The sequence below is a fragment of the Manacus candei genome, unplaced genomic scaffold, assembly GCF_025592945.1.
Source record: "Manacus candei isolate 608988 ecotype Guabito, Panama unplaced genomic scaffold, ASM2559294v1 h1tg000086l, whole genome shotgun sequence".
In the NCBI taxonomy this organism is placed as follows: Eukaryota; Metazoa; Chordata; class Aves; order Passeriformes; family Pipridae; genus Manacus; species Manacus candei.
The window spans coordinates 3,237,668-3,257,144 of NW_026138134.1; the positions used below are offsets into that span (position 1 = coordinate 3,237,668).

The 19,477-nt window shown below is 51.5% G+C and overlaps 1 protein-coding gene across 7 annotated transcripts in view; it reads left to right on the plus strand.

Moving 5' to 3' along the window:
* LOC127482320 (protein CEPU-1) overlaps positions 1 to 19,477 on the plus strand; it is a 353,430-nt gene that overhangs the window by 310,243 nt on the left and 23,710 nt on the right. For all 7 annotated transcript variants that reach the window (XM_051812518.1, XM_051812522.1, XM_051812521.1 and 4 more), the window contains one exon: positions 15,195 to 15,320. In XM_051812518.1, the coding sequence (XP_051668478.1) occupies positions 15,195 to 15,320 (126 nt within the window). The remainder of the gene's footprint in view (positions 1 to 15,194; positions 15,321 to 19,477) is intronic.

Here is a 19,477-nt window from a genome sequence, read left to right on the forward strand (position 1 = left end):
ACCTCCCGCGGCCATGTGCAGTTTCCAGAGGAGCCTTGTTCAGGCTGATAAAGCCAGCGGGGGTTTAATGAGGTCACTGCAGTTTAATGTTACTGCAGTAATCTCTTTTGTTTTACTACATTAAAATATTTGTGGTGGAACGGTTGGACCACTGTAATGTGATAGCTCTACCTTAATGTTATTGTTGCCATGGCAACGCTAATGGCGGCTCAATAACATTATTGCAATTTAATCTTACGACAATAAAATTAAGGGTAGAACAGTGAGACCTCGACTCCGTAATGTTACTACAGTAACAGCATTGTTATCGTAACCAGGGGAGCGGAGTCAACTCGTTGTAGTGTAACACTGGTACCGGAGCTTTGTTGTTACTACAGGAACGCGGAGCATCCGCCGAAAACACCGCGGCAGGGGATGAATGGGAGGAGACGTCACCGGTGTGCTGCTACCCCGGGGCTGTCAGCACGGGGAGGTCACGCTGTAATCCCGTCACTTATCCACCTAATTCCACAATTGTGGTGTTTTTATCGGGGTCTTTCCTCTTCTCCCTCCGTTTCCGGAGCTCGTTGGAGCAGATCTGTTGTTTCAGCGGCAGTAGCTCTGCAGGGAAGGATTTAAAGCGCTGCCTCCGTCTAGTTCCAGATCCTTCTGCCCAGCGTTTTATAGCATGTGGCTGTTATGGAGTGATAACGTTTTATATTTATATGTCATCTTTCAACGTGAAGGATCCCAGCACAAGCTACAAATTATTGCTGTGCTGCAGGGCCAGGCAGGGAACCGGGAACGTGCAGAGAGTGAGAGGAGGGGGTTTCATCCAAGGGCACAGATTCCTGTGCAAGTGAGAGTCCCCTTTGCTCAGAGGATTTATCCACAGTCCCCAGATGTTGTGAGATGGGGCAGGGATCTTTGTGCATCCCAATCCATGTGCCCCAGGCAGCACCCACCATCACCAGGGTGGGCATGGGGAAAATTGCCCCCTTTTCCCAGCTGGCAGCATGGATTGTATCAGGGCTGGACAGGTTTAGTGCAGGCAGTGGGGTGACAAGGTGCAGGTGACATCCCTGTGCCATTCAGGGGCTCGCTGCAGTTTTCTCCAGCCTCCAGGGGAGGGAGGCAGAGCTGCTGATCTGTCCCCAGAATCACAGAGCTTCCCTCATCCTGCTCAGGCCCAGCACTTCCAGGGATTTTGTGCTTGCCATGCCCAGGGATTTTGTGCTTGCAATGCCCAGGGATGTGTGTTTGCCATGCCCAGAGATGCAGATTTGCCATGCCCAGGGATGCATGCTTGCTTGCTCAGGGATGTTGCTTCCCGTTCCCAGGGATGTACTCTTGCCATGCCCAGGGATTCATGTCTGTCATGCCCAGGTATGTGCTCTTGCCATGCCAAGGGATATGCACTTTGTGCCCAGGGATGCAGGTTTACTGTGCCCAGAGGTGCAGACTTGACATGCCCAGGAATGCAGTCTTTCCATGTCCAGGGATTCACGCTTGCTGTGCCCAGGGATGCGTGTTTGCCATGCTCAGAGATGCACAATTCTTGTTTCCAGGGCTGTGCTCTTGCTGTGCCCAGTGATTGAATGCTCATTGTGCCCAGGGATGCACTCTTTGTGCTCAGGGATGTGTGCTTCCATGCCCAGGGATGCGTGCTTGCATGCCCAGGGATGCACACTTGCCATGTCCAGGGATGCACAGTTGTTGTGCCCAGGGGTGCACAGTTGTTGTGCCCAGGATGCAGGCTTGCCATCCCACCACACCTGCCAGCCAGGCTTGATGCCCCACTTGCCCCCCTGAACTACCCACACCTCCTTCTGTCCTGCTCAGCAGGCAGGGATTTTCCCTCTGCTTTGAGCCCCTGTGCTCCCTCGTGGCTTCTCAGGAGATGTCCATCCCCTGACAGCTCTTCCCACTGCTGTTGAAACCCGAATTTGGGTACTATGCTGCTCCCTGCCCACGTCCCACCAGCCCAGCCCAGCCTCACTCTGTGCCCGTTCAGCACAGCAGCTGCTCAGCTCCCCTCGTGCCTCAGCCTTGGATCTCTCTCCGTGGGTATTTGGACTCTGACCACCGCAGTAATTCCTTGTTTGTCCTTTAATAAAAGACCCGTGAGCCCCCCTTGACACCAGAGCTGGAATCAGTGGGGCCTGAGGCATCCTCTGTGCCAGCTCTTTGTGCCAGTCTGGTTCCACATCCATCCTGCCAACCCAGCTCCTCCGGGGGTTACATGTTTGAAAACACGAGCGGAGGCTCATCTCCCATTCACTGTTTTTCTCCATCATTTGCTTTATTAAATATTGATTTTCTGTTGCATTATTAAACCTTAAGTCCCGAGCATAAATTCAGAGTTGATACTTTAATCTGGCTCTTCTTTTTGGCCTTTAGAACTGATTTTTCCGGCCAGTCTCTCCGGAGGCGAGTCCAGAAGCAAAAAACCTGTTGCAGAGGCTTGAGGAGTCAAAGGACAGAAGCAAAGGGCTCTTCCCAAGGGATTTTTGTCTGTTTGATGTAGCTTTTGCCATGAAGGTGGCATCCATGGGGATCCTGGCTTGCAATCCTGCACAGACCACGAGTGAAAGGAGGTTAGGAAAGCATCAGCCAAGCTTTTTCATGGAATTTTGTACATTCCTGGCTGCAGGAAGGATATTGCCCTCTCTTTTCTTGGTGGCATGGGGAGATTGCAATCTGGAATGGGAATTCTGCCTGGAGCCACTGCGTGGGCAGGGTGGAAGTGACCAGCTCTGCTCCCCCAGGGCTTTTGCTGCCTTGCTCTGCCAGCATTGCCATGCTCAGGAGCAGGACTCTGCCGGGGAAGGGAGCCACAGATGGCAGTGCCTTGTCCTAAATGTGTCTCCAGCTCCTGGGTGATGCTGCTCAAATCTGTGCTTTTCTACTCTACAAAACCAGAAATAGCCTTGGCCAAAACTGCAGGCAAAGCCAGGGGGATGTGGATGGCATTGCCACCAACACCAGGAAGGCCACCAACAAGCCAGGAGTGGTGCAAGTGGCCACCAGCACATCCCTGATAGCCAAGGTGGGTCCTGCTGACCTCCTGTCTCCTCCCCTTCCCTATCAGAGAGCTGCATGAGCCAGCCTCTGCCAAACCCCATGCTGCCAGCAACCAGGTGTCTGAACATGTTTCCAGAGCCAAGAGAACTCTGCAGCCAAAAGGGAGGAGGGGAAAGCAGTGTGGCAGTGCTGGCAGGTTCAGGAGGATAAAAAAAAAAAAAAAAGAAAATTTAAAAAAGAAAAAGGCAGAGGGAGGTTTGCAAACGGCTTTTGGATCCCCCATCCAAACAGGGCATGGAACCTGTGCATGGCAGCTGCTGTGCTGAGCAGTGATTTAAAAGCAGACTCCCAGCAGCAGGGAAAGAGGCAGAGGGGGAAGCAGATGTGAACACAATGCTGGAGATAAAGGAGAGGCCAAGGGAACAGCTGCTGAAGAGCCACCCAGCCCTGCCACCTCCATGGGCTAAAAAACCTCCACCGAATATCCACAGGCTGAGGACAAGCTGGAGGGGCTCACTCAGACACTGAAGGGGGGAACTGGGTGGAAAATGTGGCTTTTTCCACTCTGTTCTGCTTGGGTTTTGAAGCAGAGGTTGAAACTGGGAAGAAGGGAGCTGCATTGAAACATCAGGAGAGTTGTGATCTCGTTTTCCTTTCTGTTCCGGTGCCGCAATGGAGAAGGAAGAGATTTAGAAAGGAGAAAGGGGAGGGGAAGTGGGAAGTGGAGAACAAAAAGGTAGGGATCTTTGGAAAAATGGTCCTTCAGGAATGACATGGAAAAGTCATCTTGAAATATTTTTGGTTTGGGTTTTCTGGGTCTGGTGGGAGACAGAAGTGAAACCCCTTCACCCCATCCCTCAGCAAAGAGTTGGTTTTGTTCCTTAGTCCAAGACTGGATCCCTGGAAGGGATCAGCACAGCCCCACTGGGTGCAGAGGAGAGGGTGGGAGGTCTTCTTGCTCTAGGTGGACCCATACACTGATATAGAAGAAATTCTTCCCTGGGAGGGTGGGGAGGCCCTGGCACAGGTTGCTCAGAGAAGCTGTGGCTGCCCCATCCCTGGAAGTGTCCAAGGCCAGGTTGGACAGGGCTTGGAGCAACCTGGCAGAGTGGAAGGTGTCCCTGCCCATGGCAGGGGGGTTGGAACTGGATGAGCTTTAAGTCCCTTCCAACCCAAACCATTCTGTGATTCTGTGATTTTTCATGTCTGGGTTACTGGTCCCATCACGTCGGCTGTACAGACACCCAGAAGATTTCAACTCTCCTCTCCTTGGCAGCCTCTTGTGTAAACATCTGGGTAGATTTGGGATGAGGCAGTGGAGGTTGAAGACCCTGTGCTGGTTTGGTGTCCTACGTGAGAAGAGATGGACAGGTCTCAATCCACCCTCCTCTCTGCCAAAGCCTCCCATCACAGAGCCCCCACAGCCCACAGGCTCCCCAGTTTGTGCCTGGGGCTCTCCTTGCCTGGACCAGCCTTGAGACAAGGCACAGACAGAGATGTCTTCTCCGTGGTTTGCCCTCCTTGTAATCCCTCCTCCTCGCAGGCAGCCCGAGAGCTTCAGCCTTTGATCCTCCTCCTCCTTTGCAAACACTTCTCTCCGCTCGTGGAATTAAATCTCTCTCGCAGTGATTTCCTTCCCTATCTTTTCTTTCTGGCCGGGTCTGTCTGAAATATTCTCTTCTTTTCGCTCCTTCAGCAGCAGGGCTATATAATTGATGGCCTCGCCAAGCTTTCTGTGCTGAACATTAAACCCTTCCTGCCTTGGCTCCGACCAGAGTTCATTCCTTTCTGAAAAGCTCCGTTGTCTGTTTGTGCTCAGATGATTGTTGTTGTGGAGGGGAGGATGTTGTCAGCAGAGAGAGAGGAGGAGGAGGGGCTGCATTTGGCCAGGGCTGCTTTATAATCAAATCCTGCCCTCTTTAGCAAATTTTCAAGTGGAAAAGGCCTCTTTTAGTAAAATTGAAATACAGCACTCTCCTGAAGGAGGAGCACAAAACCCAGGGCCTGAATTAGTGCAGCAAAAGGTTGCGTCGCTCTTGGCGACGGTGGGAAAACTCTATTTTGCAATGTAGTGAGGGATGTTCAGGCCTGGGCTGACAGGAGCAGGGGCTGCTCCCATTGCCACGGGCTGAATGCCTGTGATAGGCATCTATTACCACACCACCTTTCCCAGTGAGGCTGCTGAGATCCTTCCTCCCAAGTCTCTGCATCCCTGGAGCTGCCCTGGGAAGGGTGAGCCCATGCAGTGCTGGAGGGTCCCTCCGTGGTACAGGGAGGCACACGTGGGTAAGGACACCCTGATGTCCTTGTCCTGGTGCTGGGGATGGCTCTGTGTGTGTGTTTTTACACGATGCAAATTCTTCCTGTGTCTTTTGGCCTTCTCTGGCACGAGGTGGTGCTTTCCCCGCCTTGCCCTGCGCTCCTGGCTCCCCGTCTCCCTCCGTGGGTTCTCCTCACTTAAAACACAGCAAGGCTGAGGTGATTACAAGGATTGGAGATGCAGTGACACTTCCCTGCCAACAAGTAATTGATTTATTAAAGACATTACAATACATTCATGGTTGAGCGTTAAGAGTTTCCTTTGAACTCGCTCGGAAATCCGAAGGGATTGTGCCTGTTTGCAAGTACCACGGGCAGAATAAATCTGTGCTCCCCCATCGCCTCCCGCCTCCCCCCCCCCTGCACAGCCACAATTTCATTTCCCTTTGACTGGCGCGAGTAAATATCACAGCTCGACAACTCCAGTCCAGTGACTGGTGTGATCCAATTTAATAGCATTTAAAAATTCAAAGTGATTGTAAGCCAAATGGAAATGTAAGATTTCATACCCAGCCTGCCTTGGGGAGGAAAAGGAAGAATGAGGGAGGGTGCGGGGGATGGAGACAAATGGACTAGATAAAAAATAATGGAAAGTAACTTAATTAAGAGGCTCGAGTCAAGTTAAAAACAGTAATGATTTTGAATCGGAGAACCACAGGTTTTAAAAATGAAAGGGGAAGAGGAGAGAAAGGAAAGGAAAGTGTGGATAAAAAGCCTCCAAATGATTAAATGGGAGGAAAAGGAGGCATGGGAAGAATGGGGTAAAAATAGTCCTTCCATGAAAAGCAGCAGCACATGGGGAATAGACAGTGCTGAAGATGAGGTTGGGCATTAGGAAGACAAATAGGGAAATTAAGGATGCTCTGGGGGGGATAACTCCCTGTGGCTTTTCTGGTGTTCTCGTAGGCATCAGTGTGGCCATGAAGAAGGCTCAAGGGTTTTATTTAGGAGAAATGGGAAAAGAAGGAGCAGTCCTAAAGGAAAAGGAGAACAGCCCCCATGTTCTCCAGGCACATCAATATCCCTCCTTGTGGGAGCATCACTCCCTCCTTTTCTTTTGCTTTTAATTCTGTCAAACATTGCTTTTTTGGGGGTTGAAGTTTGGTATTGAAATTTTAATAGCCCCTCTGTGTACGTGGATATCTCGCTGTGTCTCTACGACTTCCTGACTAATTTTTAACCATGGTACTCTCATCCCATGCAGACCATTGGAAATACCTGTCCTGGCACCATCCTTTTCCATGGTTTTCTGAGCCTGAAAAGAGCATTGATCCAAACAGGCACTTCTGGGCCATTTGGTCTTCGGGTCTCATTTCTCCATCCATAAAGTGACAATAATAATGCTCCCTGATCTCACTGGGGTGTTTTGACAATAGGGATAATCCACATTTAAAGATGTGGGAAGGGTGGTGAGCACCATTGCAGTCTCTGGCTCATTGATATTTTCCCTCCTGGTAGTTCCTGGCGGCTTTGGGAAGGTGGACCTGCCTCTGCCAGAGCGATGGATGGGTCACAAGAGATGTGTTCCCATGGGGATGGGAGCAGTGGCAGCATATGGAGGCTTGGATCACCTCACCTGTGGTTCATTTTGAACTCCCAGACCTTGCTGACCTCCCACTTCACAAGCTTTGTTCTCCCACTTCATAAGCTTTGTTCTCCCACTCTGTTCTCCCAGATGAACAAAGGGTCTGGTCATAAGTAGCAGCCTCCAGATCACCTAATCAGAGAATAACAGGGCTGTGCTCCCTGCCTGATCCATTAATTTTTCACTGTAATCAAAGGCAAAGATAGGAAGAAGCCCAGGCAGAGGTGAAGTGTCTGGCTGGAGCACAAAGAGGCACCTGGAAGAGATGGAGCTCAGGAAGGACGGGAGGAAAAGGGCTGTCTGGGGACAGGCACTGATGGCAATGGAGGGATGAAAATAGATAAATGAGGCAAAATGGGCATGGATAAACTCAGAAGATCCAAGTAGAGTTGAAATTCAATCAAAACTCGGGGCTTTCGCTCAGTTCCACATTAACAGCACAAACCTCAGTGGTTTTTGAAGTAAAGCCATCAGGTCCAGAGCGGCAATTTGGGAAGTGCAGCTCATCCTCCTGCGAGGGCGGGAGAGCACCACACTCCTCCTGGGCAGGGGCTGGTGGCTTCTTGAATTAGCTGAGTGTCAGTGTGGAAAGTGCAATCATAAACACTCACTTTGTGCTCGAGCCGAGGGAGAGAGAGCACGAGCGCGAGAGTGCCAAGATAAGAACAAATATGCAAGAGCATAGTGTGTTTTTAATGGAAGGGAGATTTATTTCTCTCTGTGTCTTTTTAAGCCTCTAGATAGATCATAAAAAAAACCCAGCCCAACCCACACACAACCTGTCTGCCTGAAATAGCCGAAATGTAATTTAAAGAGCATCATTTTAACTAATACTTCACTTCAGAGACACCTGCCCTACATTCATTGGAGATGCAGGCTGCATTAGAGCATCTGATTTATCTTTGGAAAGGATGTTTGAGCTCCTTTGTTCCTGCCAGGTCCCTTTTGAGGAGTAAAGTGGCACAGGGGCTGTTCAGAGAGCTCAGCCCTCGGCGTAATGCCCGTTCCTCATGGACAGAGAGCTGGGGGGGAGCAGGGGAAGAGCACTGCCACTCTCCAGGAGCTGAGGGGAGAGCAGGAGAATGGGACATGGCAGTTCTGGCTGGTTTGGGGGAGAGAAACTGAGGTCCTGTGCAGAATTTTAGCAGGACAGTGTGTGCTGATGGACTAGATGAGCAATGTCATGGATACTTGCTGTTCCTTGGTATGGGAGACTCCAGATTGACTAGAAAGGGCTATTTACAGGCACATCCACTCGAGATACATGTCCTGAACTAGATCTGTGCACCTCGTCTGAGGTAAGTCCTACCTACACACAGGTCATGGCTGGCAGGACTGTCCCCATGCAGAAACGTCCCCACCTCCAGTCTCTGTGGCCGTAGGCTCTGGGTATCTTATAATTTTATGTCTTGATGTGTTTTTAATGAGCCTGCAAGGATGAGAAATCCTTGTCGTTGTGCTGATGGAGAGATGAGACCCAACGAGACTGAGGGTTTTGCCCAGGAGCGCTGTGGCAGAGCAGGCATCAATCCATCCTTCTCTGCAGCCTGTTCACCCACAGCAAGGAGGCTTTTCCATCACTGAAAGAAACCAAAATTTCACAAATCATGATCTTCTCTCAGGGTGTGACCCACTGGAGAAAAGATCCACTGTTGCCCTGCATCCCTCAGGTCCCAGGCTGGTCCCCACCAGCCCGAAGCTTCTGCCGGGGGACCGCTAACGAGGACGAGGGAGTGTGGGGACGAGCGTGAGGACAGACGGGGAGAGGAGAGCTGCTGTCAAATCCCTCTCTCGCCCTTTCTGCTCTGAAGTTCACTTGTAATATTTTCCTCGGCTCGGGCTGCTAATGCGTTTTGTTCTCCAGAGTGCGCGTGGCCCGACTTCCCGCGCAGCCTTTAATTAGTTTCTGGATGATGACATCTCCTCCGAGAACCATCTCGGCGTGTCCCTCCGATCTCGGGGGGAGATAAAGGAATCTAATAAAGACATTCAGCATTTCGAGGTGATGGGTTTGACAAGCCTTGTATTAACCACGAGTCCAACTTTCCGGGGTGCCGTCGGCACGGCGCGGCTCGTCCTCGCGCGGGGGCTTTTCCCACGGGGGTCTTCGCTGGCACCCAGTGGAACAAGAGGAGCTGAGGACCCCCTGTTTCCCCTGAACAGGGTGTGACAGAGCCACTGTCACTTTGATGGTCACCATGGAGGCAGTGGTGAGAGAGGCTGTCGTGCCTTGAGGAGAGGTGTCAATAAGGCTGGAAAAATGATGCAGGTGTCTTAAGGATTTGAGATCCTTCAATTTTCTGCCTTTCATGAGGCGTTGCTTGGCTTGCAGGGGGAATCCCAGGTGGCTCGGGGTGCAAAAACTGGAAACTAGATCCGTGCGGCGTGTGTGGAGTTGAAAATGAGATCTGTCTAGACAGGGAGCTGAACTGCCAAACACTCCTTGTTTGGCTGCATTTCTTCATGGATAATAAAGCAAAAAACTTTACTTTTACATCTTTCTTCTTGTTTTCTTTTCATTCAGCATCATTGGACTCATTTTAGAGGAGGTAATGAAGCCCAGAGCAGTGCCACGACTTCCTTCGGGCATTGTAACATGAGCCCAGAACTCTCCCAGACCTGAGCGAGGGATTCTGCCTCCTCTTAAAGCCGCTTATTAACAGTCATGCAAGCAAATTCTAGTTTGATTCCCCACAGGTCTGGGGCTCGGTAGAGGGGTTTTCTTCCTTTTTGTGGTAGGAAAAAGGATGCAGATCCTTTCAGAAATTTGATGGCAGGGGAGTGACTCTAGAGAGGCAGCACCCTGACTCCTTAGGGAGCTGCTCTTCCTCCAGGCTGGTAAACCTGGACCCATCCACAAGTCAGGAAAAAGTCTTTGTGCTGGAGTCCTGCCTCTCCCATCACGCCAGGTTTACTCTGGTGTATCCCTCGTTGACTGCAGCAGTATTGCTGATTTATGCTGTCGTAAGTGGAATCAGATTGGGCTCCCTTTTGGCACTTAGCTGTAAAGTTTGTCTGCAGAAACCCTGCTGTTTATGAGGTGAATTATACCCGCGCTCACAAACACTTTACTAATGAATGATTGGGAACGTCTTGGTTCCCCCCTCCTCCTCTGAGTTATTGGGATGCCGTGCTGTACAACCCGCTGCTGAGACGGGCGGAAAAAAATCTCGTGTCCTCCAAGCTTTGCTGCAACAGGAGCCGTTACCTGCCTGGGAAATCATTCAGACACATCTCGGTGCCGTGTGACACATCTCATTACGCCTCGCTTTAAAACGAGCAATTGTCATTAGTTATTTATTAATTGCTTATTAAGGTTGTTATGTATGTCCTCTTCGTTTCCAGCCGTCTTTCTTCACAGCTTTGCCTGCTGCCAGGTTTGTGAAGAGGGGGGATCGATCCCTGGGCAAAGCTGGGCCGAACATGGGAAGGGGGGGGATGCTGCCAACCCGGGGTCCAGGCAGCCCTGGGGGGAAGGATCAGCACACGAGGGGTTTGTGTACAAATCTATGTGACCAAGCAGGCTCTAAGGCTGTGTTTGCCCTTCCTCACACCCTGTGGGCATCCTCAAAAGGGCTCCTGAGCTGGGAGCATATGATGGAAGGATGATGTGATGAAAGGATGATAGGATGGAAGGTTGGTATGATGCAAGGACAAAGCCCTCTCTGCTTTTCTCTTAATTATGATTGTGTTAAAGCAGCACAAACTGATTTAAAAGCCCATTATAACACACCTGTAATTGAAGGCACAGGGCTCTCAATTTGCTCCCTAAAGGCAGAAAGCTTTGGAACACAAAGGAGGGAGAAGGCATAATGGAGGTGCCTGGCACTGCAGCAGCTTGAGCATTGTTCCTTCTCCAACCTGGGAGCTGCAAACCACTCTGGTTACAACCTGTAGGAGTCCTGGAGCCTGATTTTGGAGTCCCTGCCTTGTGCTTGATCCCATATGACTTTTGCAGACCCCTCGGATCTTGGAGTGGGGGCTTGGTTTGACTCACAGCATTGCTGCAAGGATACCCAGCACAGCCAGGACTCCCCCTCCCCAGATCCCACAGGCAGGACCCGTGGTAGCAAACTCTGTAAAACACAGGGAATTCTGTGTGTGACAGCAGTAAGAAGCTGTTATTAAAGCGGGAGCAGCGTCAGGCTGATGCTCAGGAAGCTGCCAGTGCACATCACAGATCGCCTGCAGAACGCAAGTCTGACTCTGCCTCTTTTTCTTTCTTCCAGACACTTTTATAGTTGTTCTTTGTTGTTCCCTTTGATCTGGAGCAGATGCTGCTCGTGCTGGAAGATGGAGGTTTGCATGTTTTATGAAGGGGAAGCAGGCACTGCGAGGCTTCCCGGGAATGCTGCTCGCTCCCAGGCTGTGCCGGGGGCTGCGAGTCCCCTTCTCTGGGATAACACCTGCTCTGCCTCACTGCCACACCAGAAGGGGTTTGCAGGTCTGGGAAGATCACAGGTGTATTTCTGCACTACTTCCTTGATTCCCAAAAGCGGGTAGAAAGGGGGTGGTTAAGGCAAAAATATGCAGTTACTCCCTGAAAGGCCCCCAGCTTGGTGAGGCTCATCTGAGGTCTCCTTCCCAGTCTCTGGTGGAGAGGTTATTCCACATCCACACTTCCCTTGTACTCAGGGGACTCCTTGCCTGATGCATGGCTGAAATTTGGGGTACCAGGGGTGTCAGGGAAAGGGAAGCCCAGGCAAGCAGCAGGGTCATGCATGCAGGAGGGTGGGTGGGGAGGTGATCACATGGAGATGGCAGGGCCTGAGCAACGAGGCAAAGCTAGGGATGTTTATGTAATTTGGGATAAGCTATAAAAGGCAGCTGGAGGAGTAATCAGGGATCAGTCCTGCAGTGAGTGTCGTGGGAGAGGCAGCAGAGGAGGTGGTGTAGGTGCAAGGGGAGCCCTGCAGCACTCCTGGGAGATGAAGATCCGTGCGCAGCGCTGCCGTGGGGTACGTGCTTGGGATAAGTGAGCTTTTGCACCTGTGCTGGCTCTGGAGCGGGTGTTTGGAGGTGAAAGCGTAGCAGGGATGTTGTCTGTGCCAGTGGCAGGAGGGTGTCTGTGCGCCAGGGAATCTATCTGTGGAGGCAAGCACATATGCTTGGCTCCGTAAGGACATATATCACCTGATTGAACACCCTCGAACGTGTGATGCGCCAGATGGTTTGGTTAAATATTTAAGCAAGCTGCTTTCTGTCCTGGGGACTCCATGTGTGCAAGGAGTCAAGCTGGGGGCACGCCCTGAGCACCTGTGGAGGGCTGAGAGCAGCCCAGAGACCTCCCCCAGCACCCTGGCAGGGTTGGGGAGGGAGGGGAGAAAGAAGTTGGATCGATAAACCACCATCCTGCCTCTGGGGAAATCTGTGCTGTGTCACTGGAGCAGCTTGGCCAACACTGCCATGTTTAATCACTCCTGAGCGAGGGAGATGCTGAACACAAAAGGACTGCCCGCAAGGAGAGGGTTCCCGCCTGGGAAGCCTGCATTTACTTAGCTTTATTTATTTATTCATTCCCAAAGGGGCACAGCTCCATCTGCATCCTGCTTTCGGCACAGGAAATGTCTCCTCTGCCCCAGTGCTGCAGAAATGCCAGCTGATGGTAAAAGCCCTTTAATGCAGAGGGAATGGAAGAAGTGATGACTGTTAAATAATATTAAATATATTCTTGGATCACTTTATTAAGGTTTCCCTCCCCGGTGTGGTAAAGGCTTTACAACACACCTGTTCAGCCTCCAGAAAGGCATTTGGAGTAGTTTGTGTGGTTAAATATTCAAACATTTAATTAGCATACAATACCCACCGTGTTAAATCCTACCACTGCATAGTTCATTCCAGGGTTAGTTAACAGCTCTGATGATGTTGTTGCTCTGGTTTGCTTCCCAGCCATTCCTGCCTCCTCTCATTCCAGATGGGACACAGGGAATTGCATCTCCCTGAGAGTGTCCTGAACTTGCTGGACTCTGGTGGGCTTTTTCCTTGGTGCTTGAGCTGCTTTTCATAGAATCATGCGATGGTTTGGGTTGGAAGGGACCTTAAAGACTATCTCATTCCACCCCCTGCCATGGGCAGGGACACCTTCCACTAGCCCAGGTTGCTCCAGGCCCCATCCAACCTGGCCTTGGGCACTTCCAGGGATGGGGCAGCCACAGCTTCTCTGGGCAACCTGTGCCAGGGCCTCCCCACCCTCATAGTAAAAAACTTCTTGTATCTGTTCTAAATCAACCCTCCTCAGGTAAAACCATTCCCACTTGTCCTGTCAGTGAAACCCAAGTTTAATTTGTTTTGATTATGTTTTATAATCTGGTCACTTGAGTTCTTTTCTCTCTCCTGGGTGGGAGCAAACCTGCCTGTGCAGTTCCAGAGTAGCAGCTCAAAGTCTGACTTAATTTTTTTTTTTTAAAGTCTCTGCAAAACAAGCTGAATTGGGTCGAGGTGGGTTCAGCAGTTAAAAACATCAGAAGGGTTCCTCTGTGATGCAGCAAACAGCACACTAAAGGTTATGGATGCTGCTCTAGTTTGTCAGGACTTAGAGCTGGAAGCTATTGGTGCTTCCCAGGCAATGGTGGGTGATCCACTTGTCTGTGCTTGTCTCTTCCCACCTCTCCAAAGTGGTAATACCACCATGGCCTATTTTTGTTGTCCAGCCCATAAGCTCCATGTTTTTAAAGCACACGTGGATTTCCTGGCTGGCAGTCCCAGCAGGAATACAGCAGGGTAATCAGAGCACTGCTGTAATTAATTGCTTCTCCTCAGTGGAATACCTGGCCATGGGCAGAGCATCTCCCAGCTCTGGGTGGCCCCAGGAGAGCTGTGCTGTCCCCTTAATGACACCGATGCATATTAATGTTTCTTTTGGTGTCATCTTCATGCCCTCCACTGTCCTGCCCCAGAGCCCCCACTGTTTGGGAGCATCTGATCCATAGTTGTTCTCCAGTGCATGATTAGCAGATTAGCCATTGTGCCCAGAGCAGCAAAAAAAATGAACTCCCAGAAGCCCTTCAAAACAGAGAATAATTCATTACCCACCTTGATTTCCACTTAAAATGTACTTTAACTACACTTCAAACTACAAACCCTAAATCACCATCATGTTCACAAAAAATCCATCATTTTTTATTTTATTGCACGGCACTGGCATGACATAATCCCTTCCAGAGCGTCTTGGAGTGCTTTACGGATCAATAAATTACTTACCTGCACAGCAGAGGCATTGCGTGCAAGGCCATTGCAGTCATTCCGGCTCGGAGCAGCCCGGGAAGGTGTGGGAGGTGGGGAGAGGCAGGGAAGGGGTGCTGAGGAGCGAGGGGTCCAAGCCAGGAACAGGGGTGTTGCGATGGTCTGGGCTGCAGCTGGGGGCGGGGTGATGGATGGAAGGAGCAGGGTGCTTTGCGAGTGATTTGTGCCTCTCCTGCAAAGCGCCACAGGGCGGGGGCCAATCCACTGCTGGGCTCCCGAGAAAGCTTGGAAATAAACCCAGGAAGGTGATGGTCTTTATTATGTTCTGCAGGTGCAGGCTGATAAGAGCAGCTGATCGTTTTTCCTTGTACAGCCCCACCGTGGTGCTCCTGGAAACCTCAGCCCTCCCTGGCAGCCGCACCGTGTCCTCTGCTCACACAGCAGCAGGAGCCCAGTGCTCCCTGCTTGCTCCTCATCCCTTTCCAGCCCCCTCCTCATCTCCCCCTGTCCTCTCCTTAGTCCTGGACCCCTCAGATCTGACCCTCTCTTGAGTGTTCATGATGGCAGTGCCAGTGCAGTGGCATGGCTTCCATCCCCATGGAATTTCCCTTCCTTTGCACGCTGGTAGAACTTACAGGCTCCTTGGCAGACTCATTGTCTCCATGCCCAGCTCCTCTTGGTGCTTCTCTGGTTACAAGGGCCTGGCAGAGATCCTGCACAGCTGCAGGAGTTTGAAGGGGTGGGTGGTGTTTTCTCGGGATGCAGCTCTGCTGGGAAGGGTTTGTCATGGCTGAGAGGACACAAGGAGTGCTGGAAGTGGGATAGGAAGAAGCACTGTCTCACACACTGTGGAGGTGCTGAGGAGGAGCTTCTCGAGCCTCCCTAAAATGGCTGAATCCCCTCTGGCTACAATTTTTTCCCACTTCAGCCCTGTCTTCTCTGCCCCCTCTTTTCCCTGTGAGCTCCTGCCAAGTCAGATGAGACTGATGGGCTACTGCATAGCTTGTCAAGGTGGAGGGAAATTTAGTCTCCTTCACCCACAGCTTGAGATTTGAGTTGGAGCAGAACCGGTTTCAATTTCCTTCTCATCTTTGTGTCATTGCAGTGTCTCCAAAAATCACCGATATCTCTCCTGACATCTCCATCAATGAGGGCGGCAACGTCAGCCTCACCTGCATAGCCACGGGCAGGCCAGATCCAACAATCACCTGGAGACATATCTCACCCAAAGGTAAGAACCAAACACTCCCAGAGATATTCTGGGAGGGGCACAGTAGCATTTGTGAGCAGCCAGAGAGGCGTCTGTAGCTGGTGAAGGTGAAGTTGCAAAGTGAAGGTGAACGGAAAAGATGTGACTGAATGCAGGAGTTGTTGACTTTGGTAGAGGAACATCCATCTTGGTGGTCTGGAAGGACAGGTTATGGTTTTGGTCGGGTGGAGGACTGGCTGTAGGTGCCAGGTTGGGGTTGTCGTGCTCAGAGATTCAGAGAATCGGAGAATACCCTGAGTTGGAAGGGACCCACGAGGATCATGGAGTTCCTGCACGGGGCACCCCCACTGCACATTGAACGTGCTTGTCTGGCCCTGTTTTGAGAAGTTTTCAGGCAATTCTTACACGTTGCTTCAAAGGAAGATTGTAAATAGTGCAAATGAGCAGGAAAACACATGAAGCATTAATTGGTGGCCTTGTTAATTGGTAAGCAAAGCCTCAGCAGAACTGTGTGGGTGTGACTGCTGGGAAGCAAATTCCCATGCGTTCGGGAGCGTATAATTTCAAACCCTTTCCCCAGCTGCTTTTTGGCCTCTGCTTTGCATTTTGCTGCCCTGTTATCCCCCTGTGGCCGCGAGGATCTCGTGGGTGAGCCGGGGGTGGGATCCGGGGGGCTCTGGGTGGGATGAGCCGTGCGGCCGAGCGTCACTGCCTGGCTCTGCTCCTCTGATCCTGTCTAAGCGCTTCAGTTCCACCTCAGAGTCGTGTTTCCCCTGAGGTTTTACCAGTGTGGGCTGTTGTTGCAGACAATTGCCTCGAGTTCTCCTCGGGGACGCCCGGCCGGGCTGTCCGGCGCAGGGGCGGCAGTGACGGATGGCGCCGTGGCCGCTCCTCCCGTCGCTGCCTGATGATGGCTGTGGTGTCTCGCTGCAGCTCCATTGATTTTTTACTGTTTGTCTGCGCTGGAGGGAATGGCTGGGCCTGATCCATCACTCCCAGGCACAGAGCGAGCTGAGTTGGTGGCATCTCAGCCCCTTCCCCTGACAGGAGTCTCTGTAAAAACTGTTCCCCCAGTGCACGTGTTGCCTCATCCACTGTAGGTAATTTTGCTTCCAGCAAGATGGCTTCAGTTGAGGTCTCTGCATGGATAACTGATGAAATTCAGGGTGCAGATCCGTGTGCTCCTCCCCATCCCTGAGTGTCTCTATGGAATCAAAGTTATCACCACCAGGTAGCATTTATGGTTGAGGCAGTCCATGTGCTCCCACCTCAAAGTCTTTTCTTCCTCCTCTTCCCCTTGTCTACCCTGACAACATGTTTTTGTTTTGCTCAGCCTCCTCACCGCCTGTTTGTCACATGCATCTTGTTTTCCCCACAGCTCCACTCACCTTCCCACATCCCCTCCAGCTCCCCCAGGACCCTCTTCTCCCACTCCCGTGCCCCTCGCTGCCTTCTCCCACACACCATCCATCCTCTCCTAACCAGGCTCCCGGCTCCTGATGCCTCTGTCTTTCACGAGGGCTATTTTCTGTGTTTGCTGCCATCCAGCAGGTTTTTTTCCCCAGGGAATCTTTACCTGCGCTTGAACCAGATGTTTCCATTTTACTTAGGACTTAGCTGCTATGGAAACTGAGGATGCACCAGGAGAGGAAGAGTGAGCTAATCAGAAATTACCTGTGGTGCTGTGTAATTTGCAGCAGCAGCTCCTTCCTGATTTTGGCCATGATTAGGCATTCTGCTTTCAAAACTCAAAGGGAACAAATGATCACAGAGATTTACTTGAGCCTGGTCTCCTGCTGATGGGAGGTGCTGAGCCCAGAGGTGACCCAGGACAACTTCCATGGCTGTCCATCTCCATGGGCAGCTCCTCTGTCTATGGATCTGCCAAGCCACCAAGGGGAACCTCTACTTCCCCATTTTGCATTCACCACACGCAGCAAAGACAAGGATGGGAAGCATGAGGACTGAAATGAGAGCCAGGGAAGATGCATAGAGGTGCTATAGCAGGTGCCAGGATGGTATCCATTTTCCTAGTAGGACATACTCTAATTTGGAGAGCTGGGAGCAAGTGAAACCCAAAGCTTGCTGCTGGCCCCTCTCTCAGTTGTTGGTCCACTACTCGTCCCACGGGAAGTCTCGAGTGAGACGCCTCCTGTTCCTTCTCGCCGTCTTCCTCCGTCTGCTTGGAGTGGTGGAGGAAAGGGATGAGGGAGAATTGGTTCAGGGAGTGCTGGTGCATAATTTAAGGGTTTACACAGCGGATGGTAAGCAGCTCTCACCGACATCGCTGGGGACAGGCTGTGCCAGCGCTGTCTGTGCCAGGCACGGGCACCCCGGGAGCTGAAGGACTGATCCCATGCTGATGCTGCTGCTCCGTGCAAAGGCACTTCACGGGGTTTATTATTTCCTTGGCAGCTGTGAGCCCACTGCACAGCTCTTGGGGGGAAATGGAGTAAATCAGAGTGTTTGCTCACCAGGGCAGCGCATGATCAGGTCCTTCAGAGGATCTACACCCAGAGCAGCACAGCTCCCTGAGGGCTGATCCCACTGGAGACCCTTTTCCAGTGACTCCAGGCTCCCCTGACCGCTCAGCTGTTCCCTCTCTGCTCTGATGAATATGTGTTTAGTGGCTTGGGCTGGTGAACTCTGCTGAATGTTCCTGTCTGCAGTCGTTGCCATGTTCTGGGAGGCTGGTTTTTGAGGCTCTGTTTGGTTTGGGGGCTGGGGGAGTTCCTGCAGCTGGGCTGAGGAGAGCATTTTCATGGGATAACTCAAGAGCTGAGTGAACTTGAACAAGAGAGTTTTCTGCCAGTGAATCACAAGAGTGCTGGTCCCATCAGTGCCTCCATCACTGATCAGAGCCTTGCATGGTGCCTGGCCCTACCTGTGCCCATCTCCTGCCAAAAGCAAAAGCAGGATGCTGGCTCTGGAGAAGGATTTTTTGAACCCATGACCAGTCCAACCAATGTGTACAATCTATCTTCTGTCCCTCTGCCTCACCCCCTCTGTTCTATTTTATTTCTTCTCCCACTAATGCTGTACCAACCCACAGCAACTCCCATTAATGCAGCTGAACAGGCTAAGGCGGAAAAAGAAGAGGATTTGGTGGAGTCTCAGCTTCTTCTGCCTCTCCAGAGGAGGCCTAACTGCTTTGAGGCTCTTTCCTGGGCTTGGCTGCTCCAACTGGCAGCACAAGTGTCAGCTGAGCTGCCAGGCACTGAGGCTTCAAAACACAGCTCACCAAAACCATATGGGGATGCCAAGCTCTGGCATGGGATGGGGCTGTTCCATCCCTTCTTGGCACCCCTGTCAGGCCAAGATTATTGAGATGGCAATCAAGGGAGGCATGTTCAGCAGGGTGGAGAGAGGGGAAAAAGGCAAAGAGGGAGAGAAGGATGTGGATAACCATGGTCTGGATGTAACACCCAGCAGGAAGGCAGCAGCATCTTTCCAGAGGAGGTGGAATTTGTGGAGAGGACTTGGCTTCAGGGGTCTGAAAGGCAGCATTGTGTGTGCCCATGAGCATTCATTTTGCACCCTTAGGTGCTGAGCATCTCTATGTTTCCAAGGCTTTGGATGTATCACAGCCCCGCAGTGCCAATGCCATCTGTAAACTGCAGTGAGGTCTTCTAGTTACTAGCCTGGTTTTGGTCACTCAGGTGTTTCCATAGTTACTGGGCTTTTTATTTATTTTTTTGGGGGTAACTCTGATGTTGTCATGGCGATTGTCATGTTGTCAGGCCAGTTTTCATTTCTCAGTGGATGAAGGCTGGGATTTCTTGGCATCCCAGGCTGCCGGGCTCAGGGTGACACCAGAGCCTGGCAGAGCGAGTGGCACCATGTTGAGCTGTCCAGGGGATATTTATCTGTGCTGCAGACACGAGACTCGTCATGCCTCCCATTTAGCTCAGGAAACGTGCCAAGGAATTGAACTGAGGGATCTTCCAGGAGGGATGAAGGCTCGGCAGCCTCTGTCCCAGGAGGAGCAGACATGGCTCAGCAGTAATGAGGGGGAGGCAAAGTGTGGTTGTCCTGCCATGCCAGGGCCAGGGGCACAAAGAAAGGGTGTAAAACTAGGTGAGGGCATGTGGATCCCTCCACTGGCTCATCCGCCTGGCCACACACAGACATCCTGAGCCAGAGGCTGCATCCAAGTCGTCATCCTTAACAACCCTTGA